The following is an 18366-nucleotide window of genomic DNA, read 5'->3' as shown; positions in this document are numbered from 1 at the left end:
TGGCTGGTGCGGGAAGGTAGAGGAAAGCTTGAGAAGGGCTAAGAAGGCTGGCTTGAGCAGGTCGTTGTACAGGTCCTTGAGGAAAAGGGATCCTCAGACTGAGAGCATTATTTCCGTTGGTTTGTGCCTATACCTCTTGCTGTGTGCAAGTGTTCCAATGAATGTACGTTATTAATGGTGTCAGTACATCCTACTTTGCCTCAGCCAAACCCAGAGTGCACCACTCTACAGTACACTTGTAATTTCGTTCTGGTACTTATACAAGCTAACAGAAACGAAGGAACTCCTTTTGTTATGGAAAGACAATCTATTTAATGCTGCCTTGAGTGAGCTGGCTCTTAAATGACTGATTTATCACTTCATCTCCCTTAATTCAACCCTCTTTGAAGTAAGAACACATCTTGGTATTCTGTCACAAAGTTCAATAGCACACAATTTAGTATTATTACTATTGTTGCTATTATTAAAAATAGTAATACTAGGTTACAGACACTTGAAGAATATATAAAAAATGTGGAGTAACTAGGGCTGCGGTGGCACAGCGGGTTTGACCGGGTCCTGCTCTCTGGCACGCCTGGGGTTTGATTCCCCTTGGGGTGCCTTGCGACGGCTTGGCATCCTGTCCTGGGTGTGTCCCCTCCCCCTCCAGCCTTGCGCCCTGTGTTGCCGGGTTAGGTTACAGTTCACCGCAACCCCGCTTGGGACAAGCGGTTTCAGACAGTGTGTGTGTATAGAGTAATCTTGAAACTGTAATTGCAAGTACAAATCAAGGAACGCAAATAACAATGTTTCACAGAGGTGATCAATAGCCATTATGAAAGTCAGTTATTTGAACAACTATGAACTCATGAGTTGTCATTCAGAACAGATTTCATCAGAGAAAAAAACATGATGCAGTTTACAAACTTTCTTGTAAATTTAGTCATTTACTCAAAGAAACTATTGCTTTCTGGTTCCAGCTTTCCTGTGCTTTCAGTCATCTTCCAGAGACGTGTTCTCGTGGAGTCAGCGTCAACAGTCATATGAACTGCGCAGATAAAAGGGGACTCAAGCAAGTCATAACCTGTAAGAGGCTATCCTCACATTGAGTGTGCATGCTTGAGCAATCGGTAGTGATTGTCATCCTCTGTAAATGTACTCGGTGATAACGTTTATTATACGTAGTATGTATTGCATCACCAATTAAAAAGAATAGAGCGTAGAGTCTTGCTTTACCTGTGAGTTTACTCATTCCTTTTCTCTCTGTCTGAGTTGATCTGCCACTTGTTTGAGGGGAAATATACTGCAATCCACTGCAGTACTGCAAGTGCAACACACTTGTGTACCCTTATCTCCTCGTATCTCCCCTGCTGGTCTTCATCACTCATCTCTTTTGTACTCTTTTCAGCTGCTATTTTTATATACAATATCAGTGAAACACGAGTACACTTTCTGGAAACAATTTTTGTTTCTACGATACATTTGGTTAAGTTTGATCAGCAAATGGGCTAACATCTTTCCAGTTCTTCTGCAACAATTTAGATATATAGATCACTTATTGGTTCCACAATAAGTGTAAGTGGTTGCCTACCCTTCCTGGGCATTCTAGAAAGGAACAGACTTTAAAGTCAACTTAAACAGCTATTTATAACATCAATGCATCTTATTGACTCCTCCGTGAACCGCCACCTTACCGTGGTGGAGGGGTTTGAGTGCCTGAATGAGTCCAGGAGCTATGTTGTCTGGGGCTATATGCCCCTGGTAGGGTCTCCCATGGCAGACAGGTCCTGGATGACAGACGAGACAAAGCGCGGTTCAAAAACCCCTTATGAAGAAAAAATCAAGGCTTTCGTTTACCCCGCCCGGTATGGGGTCACCGGGGCCCCACCCTGGAGCCAGGCCTCGGTGGGGGGGCTCGCATGCGAGCGCCTGGTGGCCAGGTCTATGCCCACGGGGCCTGGCCGGGCTCAGCCCGAAGCCACGACGTGGAGCCGCTCTTCGGTGGGCTCACCACCTGCCAGAGAAACCGTAAGGGGCTGGTGCATTGTGATTTGGGCGGTGGTCGGGGCCGAGTGTCCGGCCGACCCAAACCTCGGGCGCCAACTCTGGTTTTTGGGACTTGGAATGTCACCTCACTGGCGGGGAAGGAGCCTGAGCTGGTGCAGGAAGTTGAGAGATACCGTCTAGATATAGTCGGGCTCACTTCCACTCACAGCTTGGGTTCTGGAACCACTCTTCTCGATCGAGGGTGGACTCTCCACTATTCTGGTGTTGCCCAAGGTGAGAGGCGGCGGGCTGGTGTGGGCTTATTAATAGCCCCCCAGTTCATCCACCATGTGTTGGAGTCTACCCCGGTGAATGAGAGGGTCGTCTCCCTGCGCCTTCGGGTCAGGGAATGGTCTCTCACTGTCGTTTGTGCTTATGCGCCTAGCGGCAGTGTAGAGTACCCGGCCTTTTTAGAGTCCCTGGGGGGCGTGCTGGAAAGCGCTCCCACTGGGGACTCTGTCGTTCTACTGGGGGACTTTAACGCCCACGTGGGCAGCGACAGTGATACCTAGAGGGGCGTGATTGGGAGGAACGGCCTCCCTGATCTGAACCTGAGCGGTGAGTTGTTATTGGATTTCTGCACTAGTCGCGGTTTATCCATAACGAACACCATGTTCATGCATAAGGGTGTCCATCAGTGCACTTGGCACCAGGACACCCTAGGTCGGAGGTCGATGATCGACTTTGTAGTCGTTTCTTCTGACCTTCGGCCATATGTCTTGGACACTCGGGTGAAGAGAGGGGCTGAGCTGTCAACTGATCACCACCTGGTGGTGAGTTGGATTCGATGGCGGGGGAAAAAGCTGGACAGACCTGGCAGGCCCAAACGCATAGTGAGGGTCTGTTGGGAACGTTTGGCGGAGGCCCCTGTCAGAGAGGTCTTCCAACTCCCACCTCCGACAGAGCTTCAACCAGGTCCCGAGGGAGGTGGGGGACATTGAGTCTGAATGGACTATGTTCCGTGCCTCCATTGTCGGGGCAGCGGTTCGGAGCTGCGGCCATAAAGTCTCCGGCGCCTGTCGCGGCGGCAATCCCCGAACACGGTGGTGGACACCGGAAGTAAGGGATGCCGTCAAGCTGAAGAAGGAGTTCTATTGGGCCTGGCTGGCTCATGGGACTCCTGAAGCAGCTGACAGGTACCGACGGGCCAAACGGAGCGCGGCTCTGGCAGTCGCCGCGGCAAAAACTCGGGCTTGGGAGGAGTTCGGTGAGGCCATGGAGGAAGACTTTCGGTCGGCCTCAAAGAGATTCTGGCAAACCGTCCGGCGACTCAGAGGGGGGAAGCGGTGTTCCACGAACACTGTTTACAGTGGAAGTGGTGCGCTGCTGACCTCAGCTGAGGATGTTCTCGGGCGGTGGAAGGAGTACTTTGAGGATCTCCTCAATCCCTCCGACACGCCTTCCGTAGAGGAAGCTGAGGCTGGGGACTTGGAGGGGGACTCATCCATTACCCTGGCTGAAGTTGCTGAGGTAGTCAAAAAACTCCTCGGTGGCAAGGCTCCGGGGGTGGATGAGATCCGCCCCGAGTTTCTCAAGTCTCTGGATGTTGTGGGGCTGTCTTGGCTGACACGCCTCTGCAGCATTGCGTGGAGTTCGGGAACGGTGCCTCTGGACTGGAAGACCGGGGTGGTGGTCCCTCTTTTTAAGAAGGGGGACCGGAGATTGTGTTCCAACTACAGGGGGATCACACTCCTTAGCCTCCCTGGGAAAGTCTATGCCAGGGTACTGGAAAGGAGAATCCGACCGATTGTCGAACCTCGGATTCAGGAGGAGCAATGCGGTTTTCGCCCTGGCCGTGGAACACTGGACCAGCTCTATACCCTCACTAGGGTGCTGGAGGGTTCGTGGGAGTTTGCCCAACCAATCCACATGTGTTTTGTGGACCTGGAGAAGGCATTCGACCGTGTCCCTCGTGGCATCCTGTGGGGGGTACTTCGGGATTATGGGGTTCGGGGCTCGCTGCTACGGGCTGTTCGTTCCCTGTATGACCGGAGCAGGAGCTTGGTTCGCATTGCCGGCAGTAAGTCAGACCTGTTCCCGGTGCATGTTGGACTCCGCCAGGGCTGCCCTTTGTCACCGATTCTGTTCATTACCTTTATGGACAGAATTTCTAGGCGCAGTCAGGGAACGGAGGGTGTCTGTTTTGGTGGCCGCGAGATCTCGTCTCTGCTTTTTGCGGACGATGTGGTCCTGTTGGCTTCATCAAGTCGAGACTTGCAGCGTGCACTGGGGAGGTTTGCAGCCGAGTGCAAAGCGGCGGGGATGAGAATCAGCACCTCCAAATCCGAGGCCATGGTTCTCAGTCGGAAAAAGGTGGATTGCCCCCTCCGGGTTAGGGGGGAGTTGCTCCCTCAAGTGGAGGAGTTTAAGTATCTCGGGGTCTTGTTCACGAGTGAGGGAAAAATGGAGCGGCAGGTTGACAGACGGATCGGTGCGGCGTCCGCAGTAATGCGGTCATTGTACCGGTCTGTTGTGGTGAAGAGGGAGCTGAGTCGTAAGGCGAAGCTCTCAATTTACCGGTCGATCTACGTTCCTACCCTCACCTATGGTCATGAACTCTGGATCATGACCGAAAGAATGAGATCGCGGATACAAGCGGCAGAAATGAGTTTCCTCCGCAGAGTGGCTGGGCGCACCCTTAGGGATAGGGTGAGGAGCTCGGTCACCCGGGAGGAGCTCGGAGTAGAGCCGCTGCTCCTCCGCATCGAGAGGAGCCAGTTGAGGTGGCTCGGGCATCTGTTCCGGATGCCTCCTGGACGCCTCCCTGGGGAGGTGTTCCGGGCTTGTCCCACTGGGAGGAGGCCTCGGGGCAGACCCAGGACACGTTGGAGAGACTATGTCTCCCGGCTGGCCTGGGAACGCCTTGGGGTTCCCCCAGAGGAACTGGAAGAGGTGTGCGGGGAGAGGGAAGTCTGGAGGACTCTGCTCGGACTGCTGCCCCCGCGACCCGGCCCCGGATAAAAGCGGAGGAAGATGGATGGAAGATGCATCTTATTGAATTGTCACTCCTGCTGTAGTATTGGTGATCAAGGTATTTACAAAAAATGTTAAAATTATGCAGGTGTATAAATGGCCAAATAATTGTCAAGAACGTAGAGTGGACACCTCATATTGTACCTAATTTTGGATTATGGTGACTGATGAATGAATAGTGAATTTAAATACTAAAATAATATTTCCCAAAATTGGATATGACTGCAGAAATATCATGAAGTAATACAATGAAGCAGTACACACAAACACACACACACACACACACACAATGTCAACAACTGCTTGTCTCGAGCAGGGTCACGGCGAACCAAAGCCTAACCCAGTAATACAGGGCGCAAGGCTGGGGGGCAAGGGTATACAACCAGGATGGGATGCCAGTCTGCCACAAGGCATCCCAAGCAGGATTCAAACCCCACACCCAACCAAACACGCTGCACCACCACATCCCCCTGACTAACTTTTACAGCTGTTTTTCATTAGTTGACTTCATGCACCAGGGCTTCAGCAGTAATCATTATTGAAGGCACAAAGTACTGAACACCAAAAAATTACTGATGTCTGTTGCAAGGCTGTTGTGCACTTACAAGTAATTTAAACAGAATCATGTGGTTCTATACTGACTAAATATCCTCCTTGTAGCTTATTCAGCATAACTCTGAATACAGTTTAGTCAGGGTACTTTAATAAGAAGAAGAATGGAGAATATTGTGAAATCCTGGGAAACTGGAATGGACGACCTCCAAGTTTTTTGTGTAGTGTGACACATCTAACCATATGACATTTTCTCATCCACTAGACATTAGATAAATATTTCACCCAACATCCCACAACACCTTGCTTCTCACACTAAAACCGATATCTCTGAACTCTTACTCTCACACCAAGCCATCACCTGCCATCTTGACCCTGTTCCCTAAATCTTATAATGACCATCTCCTCGGAACTAAAGAAGTGAAATAAATTAATAGACATTTTATAAATTTATGCCTTTTATTTTATTCATCTTCAGTTTCTCTATTTCCTGTAGTTTCTTCTTTTCTGCATCTCACATCTGTTAAAGAAACCATGTATAGATCCAAACTCAAAAATTACAGTGCAATGTTTCACTTCCTTATCCTGTCTAAAATCAAAGAGCATGCTGTTTGCAATCAGTTATCAACATTAGTCCCGCAGAAACATCTGCTTAATGGATATCAATCTGGATTCAACATGGGCCAGTCTTCTGAGACTATCTTCCTTGCTGTATCTGAAGCTCTTCAGTCTGCTACAGCTACCTCCTTCTCTTCTGTTCTCATTCTTCTTGACCTCTCCACTGTATCTGATATAGTCAGCTAACACATTCTCCTTAAATTGCTTGAAGGGTTTGGCATAAAAGGATGTCACTGAAAAGATCTGTATCTGGATCTGTCCAATAGATATACCCAGGTAGTTTGGCATGACTCCTTGTCTGCTACCCAAAACCTCTCTCAATAGGTTTCCCGCAGGGCCCAGTACTTGGTCTGTTCTCCATTTATAGTGCTTCCCTTGGTTCAATCACTTCCTCCCACAGCTTCTCATATCACTGTTATCTAGATGATACGCAGCTCTTCCTATTTTTGCATCGAACAAACAGACATATCCTCACTCATTGGAGCATTTCTGTCTGACCTATCTATTTGGATGCCCGACATCCACCTCCAACTCAGCCTCTCCAACACTGAAATCCTCTGTCCTCCTGCTCATCCATTCCCTTCAAAAGCTCTGTCAAGATCTTACTGGACAACGTGCCGACCTCATTCTTACTGGTAGTCAAAAGCCTGGGAATGTTAGCCATTGGGTGTCATGCTGGCACAGCGAGTAGTGCTGCTGTCTCACAGTGCCTGAGTGGTGTGAGAGAACATGGGTTTGATCCCTTCTCAGTCTGTGTGGAGTTTGCATGTTCTCCCTGTGTCTGCATGGGTTTCTTCCAGGTGCTGCGATTTCCCCCCACAGTCCAAAGACATGCTGTTCAGGTTCCCCCATAGTGTGTGTGTCATGGAGTGAGTGTGTTTCAGTGATGCATGGATGAGTAACCCCTTGTAAGTAGTGTATCTAGCAATGTAGTCACCTTGGTGGATAAGGTGTGTGGGCTAGTAACACTACATAGTATCTGTTGGAAGTTGCTTTGGACAAAAGCATCTGCTAAGTGAATAAATGTAATGTAAAATTAAAGACAGAAATGTGACATTTACATTTATTCATGAAGCTGATGCACATTTAAATGGAGCACAGATAAATTCAAAGTATAATTTTTTTTTATATTAATTTATTTGACTCCTTTCTGCAAAATGACTTACAATGTTGGGTTTGTACTCTAAGCTACTTATAATGGGGGGGCATGGTGGTGCGGTGAGCTTGACCAATGCCTGCTGTGTGGCGGGTCTAGTGCTCAAGCCCTGCTTGGGGTGCTTTGCAGCAGGCTGGCATCCTGTCCAGGGTGTGTCTCATGTGCCCTGCGTTCCTGGGTAGGCTCCAGCTTGCTGCAACCCTGCTCAGAGCAAGTGGTTGTAGATCTTGGTTGGCTGGCTACTTACAATTATTTATACAGCTGGGTAATTTTTACAGGATCATTTCAGGTTAAGCATATTGTGTAAGCATACTAAAGCTAAACTAAGGTACTCTGACTAAAAGCTGACAGCACTAAATGCTATACCACTGGTTACAGTACATGCATAGTACTTAACAGCTTTGCAGACTTAATCATCTACAACGGTTGTATGTAAAGTCAAAATCAACTGCTGACTCTCTCTGGATCAGAATCGTTAATGGTCAGTGAAGGATGATAAGTATGGGCTTTCATGAGGTCAATGGCAATCCCCACATTTAGGAGGAGATTGTTGTTCCTGCACCACACAGCCAGTTGGTCTATCTCCTCCCTTTATATTCATAATTGTTGCTGATGAGACCCACCACAATTGTGTCATCAGCAAACTTTATGATGTACTTGGAGCTGGGTCGTGCAGTACAGTCATGGGGTGTAGAGTGAAGAGCAGGAGACTGGGCACACACCCTTGGGATCCTCCTGCACTCACTATGGTGGTGCTTGAAGTCCTGCTGTCAATCCAAACTGACTGAGGTCTTCCAGTGAAGAAATCCAAAATCCAATTACAGAAGGAGGTGTTCAGGTGGGAAGATTAGTACCCCACTTCCCTCCTTACAGGACATCTACCATGCCCACTGTGCTGGCAAAGTTTCCAAAATGACCCCACACACCCTTCAAAAGCCTCATCCTGAAAAATATTGACTTGGAAAGGTGATTACTTTCATAGCCTCTTTTGGACTCACTTCTCTCATTCTTAAGCGCATGATAAGCGTGGAAATGTTTATGTTTCATTAATTTTTGACAACGGGGGGTGTGGTGGTGCAGCGGGTTTGGTCGGGTCCTGCTTTCTGGTGGGTCTGGGGTTCGAATCCTGCTTGGGGTTCCTTACGTGGACTGGCGTGCCATCCTGGGCATGCCTCCTCCCCCCTCCAGCCCTGTGCCCTGCGTTGCCGGGTTAGGTGGCTTCAGCCAGTATGTGTATTTTTGATAACTTATTGTTTAATAATGGGAAAGCATTTATGCAACTACTGATGTGATATATACTGGTTCATATGGTGCATTGTGACAAACTGACTGTTCTAGAATCACGTGTCTGCATCCAAATCTCTCCTTCTGTTAATGTAATGAACTCATTGTATTTTTTCTCTAAGTTTTAGATAGCTTTGGAGGGAGGCATCTGCTAAATTAATAAATGTAAATGTACAATATAAGTTTTTTGGCATGAAATGTTTTATTTTATTGTCTTTGGACTAAAATGGTTATGAAAGTGTTTTTACTCAGTTTATTGTGTTTCCCATTATTTGCATATTTAAGTATAACAACAAAATCAAGTTCAAAATATGAAGAGATTCAACTTTATTTTCTGAGGGCCCGTTTCTCTTGACAAAGGAGCTTCCTGATGAAATGGGTTTCACTCCATCTGTAAGATGGTTGCAGAAAACTCACTATAATACATTGCAAAGCTTTGTCTCAGTGAAAAATTACCTACACTGATCTCCATGAATGAGCTGCATTTCTGGGAAATTACGGTAAAAAACAAACAGGACAGAAATCACAAAATGACCAACCTCGTGATACCAATTCATCGAGTGTGAAAGCAGTGTGAAGAGCTTTTATAAAGTAATCTGTAAGTTTTGCAATTAGGCAACATGAATTTATTCATCAAAACAAGGAAACAATAGAAGGGAACACCCACGGCTCAAGCAGATAACTAAAGAAAGTTCTCATTCCACTAACTTCAGTGAAGAGGGAAATACAAGCATTTTCTAAAAATAGCTTTTGCGTAAGAGCCAAGGATGTTAGCGATTATTTCATCAGAGTTTCATCACACACACGCAGAAACACGAACTTTGTTTCGGTGTCTTGCTATGTCAGCATAGTAGTCGTGATCAAGTGCAATCTGGTTTTTATGTGTCATTTCGAATGGTGATGAGACAGCTAGACCGTTCTGTTTATTTAAAGTTTCAAGTTTATTTTATTTATATAGCATGTGCCATGCCGGAAGAAGGGAAGCCTGGTCACAGAAGAGTTGAACCCAGTCGCGGGTCCTTTTATTACAACGAATCCGAAGGGGCAGGCGGACACGGAGGTCGAAAACAGACGTGGGTCAGGCGATGAGCGAACGGGATTTCGTAGGATAAGATAAGGGACGTAGTCAAGAAAGAATGATGAGGGTCGGATGCCAGGAAATCAAAACCAGAAGAGAATCAGGAATGCGAAGCATGGGGTAGTTGCGGTTGCTCGAGACAAGGTTCCGCAAGCAGACGTCCTGTCCTGGTCCCTTTACATAACGTTCCTCCTTGATGAGAGGCAGGTGCGGGTGTCATATCATACACAGAGGTCATTCAAAGTGCTTTTGTCTTAGTTTTCCTTGGCATGTAGTTTTCTGTGGCAGATGGGATATCCCAGGTAGTAGAACAAAGCCCTGCAGTTTCTGGGTTCCACCCACACTTTCTCAAAGTTGCGGTTGCATAATTTGGTTTGACAATTATTGCTAAAATTAGACTTACCAGTTAAATTGCTATGGGGAATTCGTTGCTGCTTGTGCACTCTACACAGGGAATCAGAAATATGTCGGGCATATTTTGGCACTGCATCTTATTTTTTATATCTCAAACATACAACGTCACACTCATGGTCCCCTGTTATGATTTGAATAAAATTTATATTTCACAGCTGGGTCTTTTATGAGCTATACAATTAGTGGCTATTTCATCAGAGTTCCCTTCTCTTTGTCTCAAAGGATTTTCTGAGAAGATATCTTGAAATTGTTCACCTGTATCCACTAGTCCTATGTCCTATTTGTAAGAAGACAAGATAACTTTTTAGCTGCAAAAGTACTCCACAAAGGTCTACTCTAATGCATTAGAAAACCCAGGAAGGGTGGGCAGCCACTGATACTTGGACTCCCAGAGGTTTATTTTTCTCCCAGTTGCTCAGATTGGGAGTATTTTGTTTTCTTCTCCTCAGCTATGACATTGCATATTTCATATGAATACTCACACTTGCTGAAACCGCTTGTCCCTACCAACATTTACATTCATTTATTTAGCAGACACTTTGCTCCAAAGTGACTTCCAATGAACTCTATGTAGTGTTATCAGCCCACACACCTTATTCACTAAAGTGACTTACACTGCGGGGAGCGGTGGCACAGCAGGCTTGGCTGGGTCCCGCTCTCTGGTAAGTCTGGGATTCGAGTCCTGCTTGGGGTGCTTTGTGATGGACTGGCATCCCGTCCTGGGTGTGTCCCTTCCCCCTCCAGCCTTACGCCCTGTGTTGCCGGGTTGGGCTCCGGCTCGCTGCGACCCAGCTTGGGATAAGCGTTTTCATACAATGTGTGTGTGACTTACACTGCTAGATACATTACTTACAATGGGTCACTCATCCGCGCATCACTGGAACACACTCTGTCTGTCACTTATATACTACTGGTGAACCTGAACATCATGTCTTTCAACTGTGGGAGGGAACCCATGCAGACATGGGGAGAACACATAAAGTCCACACAGACTGTGCAGGGGTCAAACCCCTGTCCTCTCACACCACCTAGATGCTCTGAGACAGCAGCACTACTCTCTGTGCCACCGTGTCACCTGCTTTTAACAGCTTACTTTTATTTTGACTTTGCTTTCTTTTCATTGTCAGTTATGAGTTTATGTATATAGTCCACTGTCAGTGCCAGGTGTCCCTTTGTTGAGGAGACTGCTAATAAAAAAATCTGAATTTAATTGATTCACACTTTGCTATTTCATTTCTTAATTGTCTTATTTGTAATGTTACCTACATTTACATTTATTTATTTAGCAGACACTTTTGTCCAAAGCAATGTACATCTCAGAAAGTAAATGACAGTATTAAGCTATCTACAATTATTTACCGGCTTATATAGCTGGGTATTCTTTTTTACTGGTGCAATTGAGAGTAAGTACTTCACTCAAGGGTGCTACAGCTGGAGTTGGGATTCAAATCTGTGACCCTCGGGGCCAAAGACAGCAGCTTTAACCACAATGCTACCAGCTACCCCTAATTTAGAAGAGACTGTGGTGACAATAAACTGTTTTCGTGCGACATTTTTAAGCATAGTTTAAAAAAATGCACAATGACAACCGATTTAAATGATCCAACATGATACAGATGGTAAGAGAGTAAAAAAAAAATAGCATCAGCAAGTGCAGCAAGACAAAATGCAACATACATCACCTCTCTCCATGTGTCTCTCCAGCACAAATGGACTCCTCTTTGACTGAAGAGAATGTATCTGTTGGTCATCCACCATCAAACTGCCCTTTAAAGGGCTGAGGTTGCCCTTTGTTTTCTGCCTTTGCAGTCTTGTGCATACCTCCAGTATTGCATCCAAACTGCTACCTTGTGCATGCAAAACACTTATTTTGTAAAAACAAATAAATCTGAACCTAATGACCTCCATTTAAATTGACTGTCTGTTCTATTAAATTTTTGATGACTGAAAAATGGATGCTTGACGTGCATTCAGTATTTTGTCATTTGCATGTGGTTAATGAACCTTGTGCACAAGCACAAAGGTAGCGCTTAGAGGGACTACAGCTTGTACAGAAGGGAAAATTCATTAGAAGACTGTAGATTTTGTTTTATACCGATTTTAAATTTTATTTACCTATTTGATTTCAACAATAGATTTAATTGATTTGAAATAGAGAAGAAAATAAAAATATAAGAAAAATATAGCTTTTTTGGATGGTATTAAGTGGAGGCCTTCCTCCTGCCATTTGGTCCCACAAATAGTGGAGGATGTCAGCAATGGCAATCTCTCAGGCAACCAGCTGATCTTGAGACAAGGTGTATTTGATAAAGAGTATCTAGAAGAACAATTAATCGATCAAAAGCAAAAGTTGAAAACTCCTGTTTCAATAAATTTGTTGTGACTTCGATTCCTCCTGAGTTTCTCCAAACACAACTGGGTTGGGAGAGGTTCTCATAAAGCAGACATGGTAGTGGCAGGTTACCTGTGGTCAGGCACACTTTGTTGTCAGGTGCGTTAATAATTAACATCATTCTGATGAACTGTGTTTGTTGCTGCCCTTATGTCATATTGCCTCCTGCAAATCTCAGATGTATGTGTGTGTGTATTCCAAGAATTATTTGCCCATACTGAAAACATGTAGATATCCCTGAATAACCCCAGAAGCCCCTCTTCATTGAGAGAAGTGTACTGTATAACAGGAAACACCTTGAAACTGTTATCAATTTCCTTATCTTTTTCTAAATCTGGTTGCATCATATATTGTGGAGAAGGTGAGAAAAGGTGTCATTTTTTGGTCACCAGGGAGCAAAATGAGACCTGCAGTAAAAGTGGTGTGACCAAAATTTTACTGGGTGTCAGTTACAAGAGAGGTCTATACCATTAAAACCACTGAGCAAAGTATTTAGTTTTCCATCATTTGTCAAAATGAATTCATTTAATTTCCAGGTGTTCAATTTAAAGGAAAATAAAACTTAAAATGGAAAAATTATGATGTTGCTGGACAATTTTAACACCCCAGATTTTCTGCTCCTGACTGATAACTATTTTTATTATGAAATGACTACCTGCTCACAATAGAAGGACACGTAACATGTGCCCTACAACCCTTCCTGTCAATTTTTTTCACTTTTCATGTTCTTCATGTTGCAAAAGTGCTGAGTTGACACCATTGAACTTCAACACTCAGCCCATTTTATCTGAGTTCTCTACAATTTTTATACCTTCACCAGGCAAATGATGCATATCACTTTTGCCAAAACCACAAGCGAACACTTATTCTGTATAATGGGGGGACTTCAGCATCAAGTAGCTTGTGATCTTTTTTTCATAACAACAAAATAAACTGTTTTCTCAAAAATGTGGAGCTGAGGACTTCACTTTTAAAATATTTAATTATACATATAAATTTGGAAGTAATAAGGACATATCAGATTTGTTACTGTCCGCACCGCTCAGCATCCTACTGATTTGACTTTAAATTACTGTCCCACTTAGAGAACTCTTTCCTATTGTGGCTTGGTGAGTGAAAGAAGTGCACTAGCTGTTGTGATTATTTATTTCTAAGTTTTATTTTTAACGCCATAACTCATGCCAGGTAACAAACCCCTGGAGCAGCCCAGCCTAGCTGTCAACATCCAAAAGCACAAAAAACTTGTCCTTCAAGGACAGTAAAATTACTTAAGTCTAACATTGTTTTTGCATGATGCTGTTTAAACTTGTTCCTAAAGCTATTAATCTAAGCATTCAATGCAAAAATTTATATTGTCCAGAAAAAAGGACTGTACATTTATATATATATATATATATATATATACACCCACCCAGGGTGTGTTTCTCCCCTCACCGGGTTAGGCTCCGGTTTACCACGACCCCGGTACGGACCAGCGCTTGTAGAGACACATTGTGGGGTTATACAAACACAACATTGTAAATCACCTTGAACATTGGATAAATTAATTAAAACACACACATCACACATTTTCAGAACTGCTTGTCCCATACGGGGTCACAGGGAACCAGAGCCTACCCAGTAACACAGGGCGTAAGGCCAGAGGGGGGAGGGGACACACCCAGGACGGGACGCCAGTCCATCACAAGGCACCCCAAGCAGGACTCGAACCCCAGACCCACCAGAGAGCAGGACTGTGGTTCAACCCACCGCGCCACCACACCCCCTTTAACACACACACACACACACACTTTCAGAACCGCTTGTCCCATACGGGGTCACGGGGAACCAGAGCCTACCCGGCAACACAGGGTATAAGGCCAGAGGGGGAGGGGACACACCCAGGACGGGACGCCAGTCCGCCGCAAGGCACCCCAAGCGGGACTTGAACCCCAGACCCACCCGAGAGCAGGACTGCGGTCCAACCCACTGCGCCACCGCACCCCCCTCCCCTTTAACATTTTTTATTAAATAGTATTTATTCTCCTAGGCACAATATGCATTACTGTGTGTTTAGGGGAAGTCGTGTGATTGAATTACTGATTCAGCAGTTAGTCTAATCCGTTTATCTTTTCTTTGTAATATTTCTTTTACTTCGGTTATTCCCAATTCAGTTCAGGAGTCGCGTGCTCAATAATTGTAAGAATGATAATGGTAAAATTATATTTTAATGCTTGCGTTTTATAAATTTTTCTAGATTTTTGTAGACTCCAGCAGTGGAACCCAGTGCTATACATTAAATAAAGCATAGATTCTGAAAATTCTGTCATGTCTGCCACAGAGAAATCCAGAAGTGAACTTCGACTCCAGCGTTGTAAATTATCATGCCATGATTCATGGGCGATCTACTTGTTCTGTATTTTTATTATGGGGCTATGGTGTTTAAATACATGATCATGCCATCATGGGGTATCTGGTTCAGGTAACTGCAGTTAGAACACGATCCTTACCGTCGTTTTGCATCATCGCCTACGTCCAGGTGCGATACCTGTTTTTCTGCGAGCGCCGCCCACACACCGTCTCCCCGTCCTTTTGAGAAGCACACACAGGCACACGATCTTGTCTCGACACGCCCCCTCTCACTGAATCGCAAACTTGTTTGCAAAAAAAAAAAAGGGGAAAGGAGTCCCGGATTTTCCGTGGACCGTTGTCAGCGTGTGGGGCCGGTGGACGCGGGATTGTGACACCGCGCGCCGGGAGGCGGTACTAACTCGGAATGCGGGGGAAGAAAAGTTCTATAAAAATTGTCCAGAGTCTGGGGAGAGCGACACAAACGTCGTCTGGTTCCCTGCGGAGATCGGCGGCTCGCTTCCCCAGAAGCACACTCTTCCCCGGGAGCGATCCACACACACACACAAGACAAGGCCGACATGGGGCGGCACGAGCGGCAGAGCAACGAGGAGGACAGCGTGGTCCTGCAGGTGAAGCACGACCCCGCCGTGCTCGTGCTCATGGACCACTGCAGGGAGATGAAGAGGCAGGAGTGTCGCCTGCGCGTGGCCACTGCCTTCCTCCTGCTTGGATGCGCGGCGCTCTTCTTAGTTTCCAGCGGCCTCGGGCGCCTGCCGTCGGACACGGTAACTCATCGCATCATTTTTCTGTTTAATTTTAATATGTTCATGATAGCTGATTGACCCACTGGGGGGCCGCGGTCCTCTGTCCTGTGCCAGTGCGTGTTTTAACTGAGCACAGATGAAGAGTAACGTTGTATAATCATTATGATCTCTGTTTGATAGCAATATTAACATTGTCTTTAAATATTCCATCATTTGCAGGTGAAACATTCAGTAGAACCCAGAATAGCTGAATTTGGTAGGTTGTTTTTTGTTATTATTATTATTATTATTATTATTATTATTATTATTGTTGTTGTGCTTTCTGATGTCTGCATCCCTCCTTGTTTCTTACTGTACTTTCCCCTTACTAGAAGGTGTGTCCCAGAGACAAACAAGTGAATACCCTGTCAAGCCAAGTGCTCACTTAACAGGTATTCAATCTGAACAATTTCATACTTTCCAATAACTAACTTTTGCTTATGTTTTAAAGATTAGCAGATGCTGTGATTGGCTGAGGGCAATCAGAGTTATGAGTTACTGTAGCTTAGAGGTTTGTGTGAGAGGTTTTAAGAGGTTAGAAGTCCCAGCTGTCACTTTACACTTGACAGACCCTGGTTCGAACCCCCCCTCCTGCTGTGGTACCCTTGATCAAGGTACTTACCCTGAACTGATAGTTAAAATAGCATAGCTGTATGAATGAAGTCATCATAAGTAGCTTAACACTGTAAGTTGTAAGACGCATCAGCTAAAAGGGAGAAAAAAAAAAAGTGAATATTTGGAACTCTCCATGTGCGCACAGCTTCAGTAGCTGGAGGTCCTATGGTTTCCTCCTACATCATGAGCAAGTCTGGTGTTAATCACTCTGTCATGGCCTGGGCCTGTGTTTACATACATCCTTTTTGATGCTTTTATGCCACGCAGACAGAGGTTGCAATAGTCATCCGTCATATAAACAGAGGCTGCAGGCACAAGGTTTCACTTGTTCTTATGGTTTCACTCCACTGTAAGAGTGATGCTGTACAGTAGCATTCCTCATACCGTGCTGTTTCTAGAGCTGACTTTGAAGGCTCAGTGTATAATTCCACCCCAGATCTAACCCCAGCAGTGCTTGTGGTTGGACAGCATTCAGTGTTGGAAACACATTTGCATCTGAATGAAAGGAACCACACTTAGATTAAAAATTACAGCTGTAAACAGTACAGCCTGCATATTGTGGAGCAGTTTCATTTCCTGCTGTGTTTGTCTAAGATCTGAGCAAGTTGGCACTTCCTTTGTGTTTCATCTTAAATATTTTTGGTGAAAAATTTGGGAGAGAGGGCTGTAATTCTATTAATCAGAGATGGAAGGTTGGCTGATGTCAATTTTTGCTTTTAAATTCTACATGACATTTAGCACCACGCACTGCAGGGCTAGTGGCCTGGAAGGCTTGTAAGTAAGTATAGGGCACATACCTAAAGTTACTTGAGGGCAGTTCTTACCTTTATTTGCTCCAGTAGTAGTGCTGTGTAGATGCATAGAGTTTTTAATTTGGATAAAAACTTCAACAAACTGACATAACATGAATTCTCTGCTGTTCACAGCACCTTGTGCACTGTCCCAGCCTCATGTCATCCACTGGAACGACAACCAGGCCATTATCCAGGGCTTCAAGTACAAGGAGGGAGAGCTCATTGTGCCGCAGTCGGGCAAATACCACGTCTACCTGCAGATCACCTTCCGGAAGCCTGAAAGTTACAACTGCAGCGAGGGTGACTTGTTCATACCGCTGCGACCTGAGGTCAGAGTGTGGCAAGACAGCTACCCGGAATACGTGCCCCTGATGTCCGCCTCAGATTATCTGTCCTGCAAGGAGATATTTGAAAAGTCCATCTATACAGCTGGCATGTATGATCTAGAGAAGAATAGCAAACTGCAGGTTTGGTATGGCGCAGATAAGGAGCTGGCTGTTCAGACCGACGAGCAAAAAATATTCTTTGGTGCTTTCCTTGTTTAGATAAGCTATTATGTTCAGACATCAAATTTGAAAAGGTATTTTTTTTTTTTTTTACAGAGGTTTTATTACTATGAATTTTTTAAATTATTTTATTCAGTATAGATTTCAGGCTGGGTGTAAGATCAGCATTATGGACATAAAATCAAAAGCAAAGTCCAGATGTACCTGATCTCAGTCTAGTGTCTTTGTCCACAAAAACTTCCTGTTATGTCCAAGAGGGGCCCAGCACACGTTTTATATTAAAACTGTGCCTATCTCATCACTGTTACTATGTAAATTGGCTATATGTCCACACCTGGAGGGACAGTACTGAAGATGTTTTATTTAATAAAGTGTTTTACTGGATGGTCACTTTGTTGCATTTTATTTGAGGAGCTGCAGTGGGGGTTGCATAACAGGGGCTTTTTTTTTTTTTTTTTTTTTTTTAAAAACTCAGTCCCTGCCCATGACAGTCTGCCAGCTGTGTTCCTGAGCTAGATCTCAGCAGAATTTAGTTGTTACAATTGGTTTCCTCAAGGGGCACTAAGGCCATTTTGTGGTTTTAGACTAAATGATTTCAAAATGAATTTGCAAAACAGTTCAAAGTTGTGAACATGCATCTCACATCATTTGGTCAATTCTTATGAGAATATACCAGACTAACATTTGACACCAAAGACCCAGCACCTGCTTCTGACTGATTCGTAAGCAATTTAAATTAGCACTCAGCAGGGTTAAGGGTACTGAAACATTTTTGACCTTTCCTGAAAGGTAAGTGAAGACAGGTACCATATGGTTGGTCACAAG

The 18366-nt window shown here is 45.0% G+C and overlaps 1 protein-coding gene across 1 annotated transcript; it reads left to right on the top strand.

The window, feature by feature from the left end:
• The first annotated feature begins 15382 nt into the window (after window positions 1-15382).
• On the top strand, window positions 15383-17916 carry LOC114910692 (tumor necrosis factor ligand superfamily member 15). The gene is made up of 4 exons (XM_029252832.1): window positions 15383-15608; window positions 15807-15843; window positions 15962-16018; window positions 17168-17916. The coding sequence occupies exons 1-4, from the start codon at window positions 15402-15404 to the stop codon at window positions 17578-17580; spliced, it is 714 nt and encodes a 237-aa protein (XP_029108665.1). The 5' UTR covers window positions 15383-15401; the 3' UTR covers window positions 17581-17916.
• The last annotated feature ends 450 nt before the right edge of the window (window positions 17917-18366 follow it).

This window comes from Scleropages formosus, chromosome 6, assembly GCF_900964775.1.
Source record: "Scleropages formosus chromosome 6, fSclFor1.1, whole genome shotgun sequence".
Lineage (NCBI taxonomy): Eukaryota > Metazoa > Chordata > Actinopteri > Osteoglossiformes > Osteoglossidae > Scleropages > Scleropages formosus.
This window is presented reverse-complemented; position numbering and strand designations above follow the sequence as displayed.

Coding starts and splice junctions, on each gene's coding strand:
- LOC114910692 (XM_029252832.1), top strand. CDS start 15,402: ATGGGGCGGCACGAGCGGCAGAGCAACGAGGAGGACAGCGTGGTCCTG. Junction 15,609..15,806: donor GGCGCCTGCCGTCGGACACG/GTAACTCATCGC, acceptor CATCATTTGCAG/GTGAAACATTCAGTAGAACC. Junction 16,019..17,167: donor GCCAAGTGCTCACTTAACAG/GTATTCAATCTG, acceptor TGCTGTTCACAG/CACCTTGTGCACTGTCCCAG.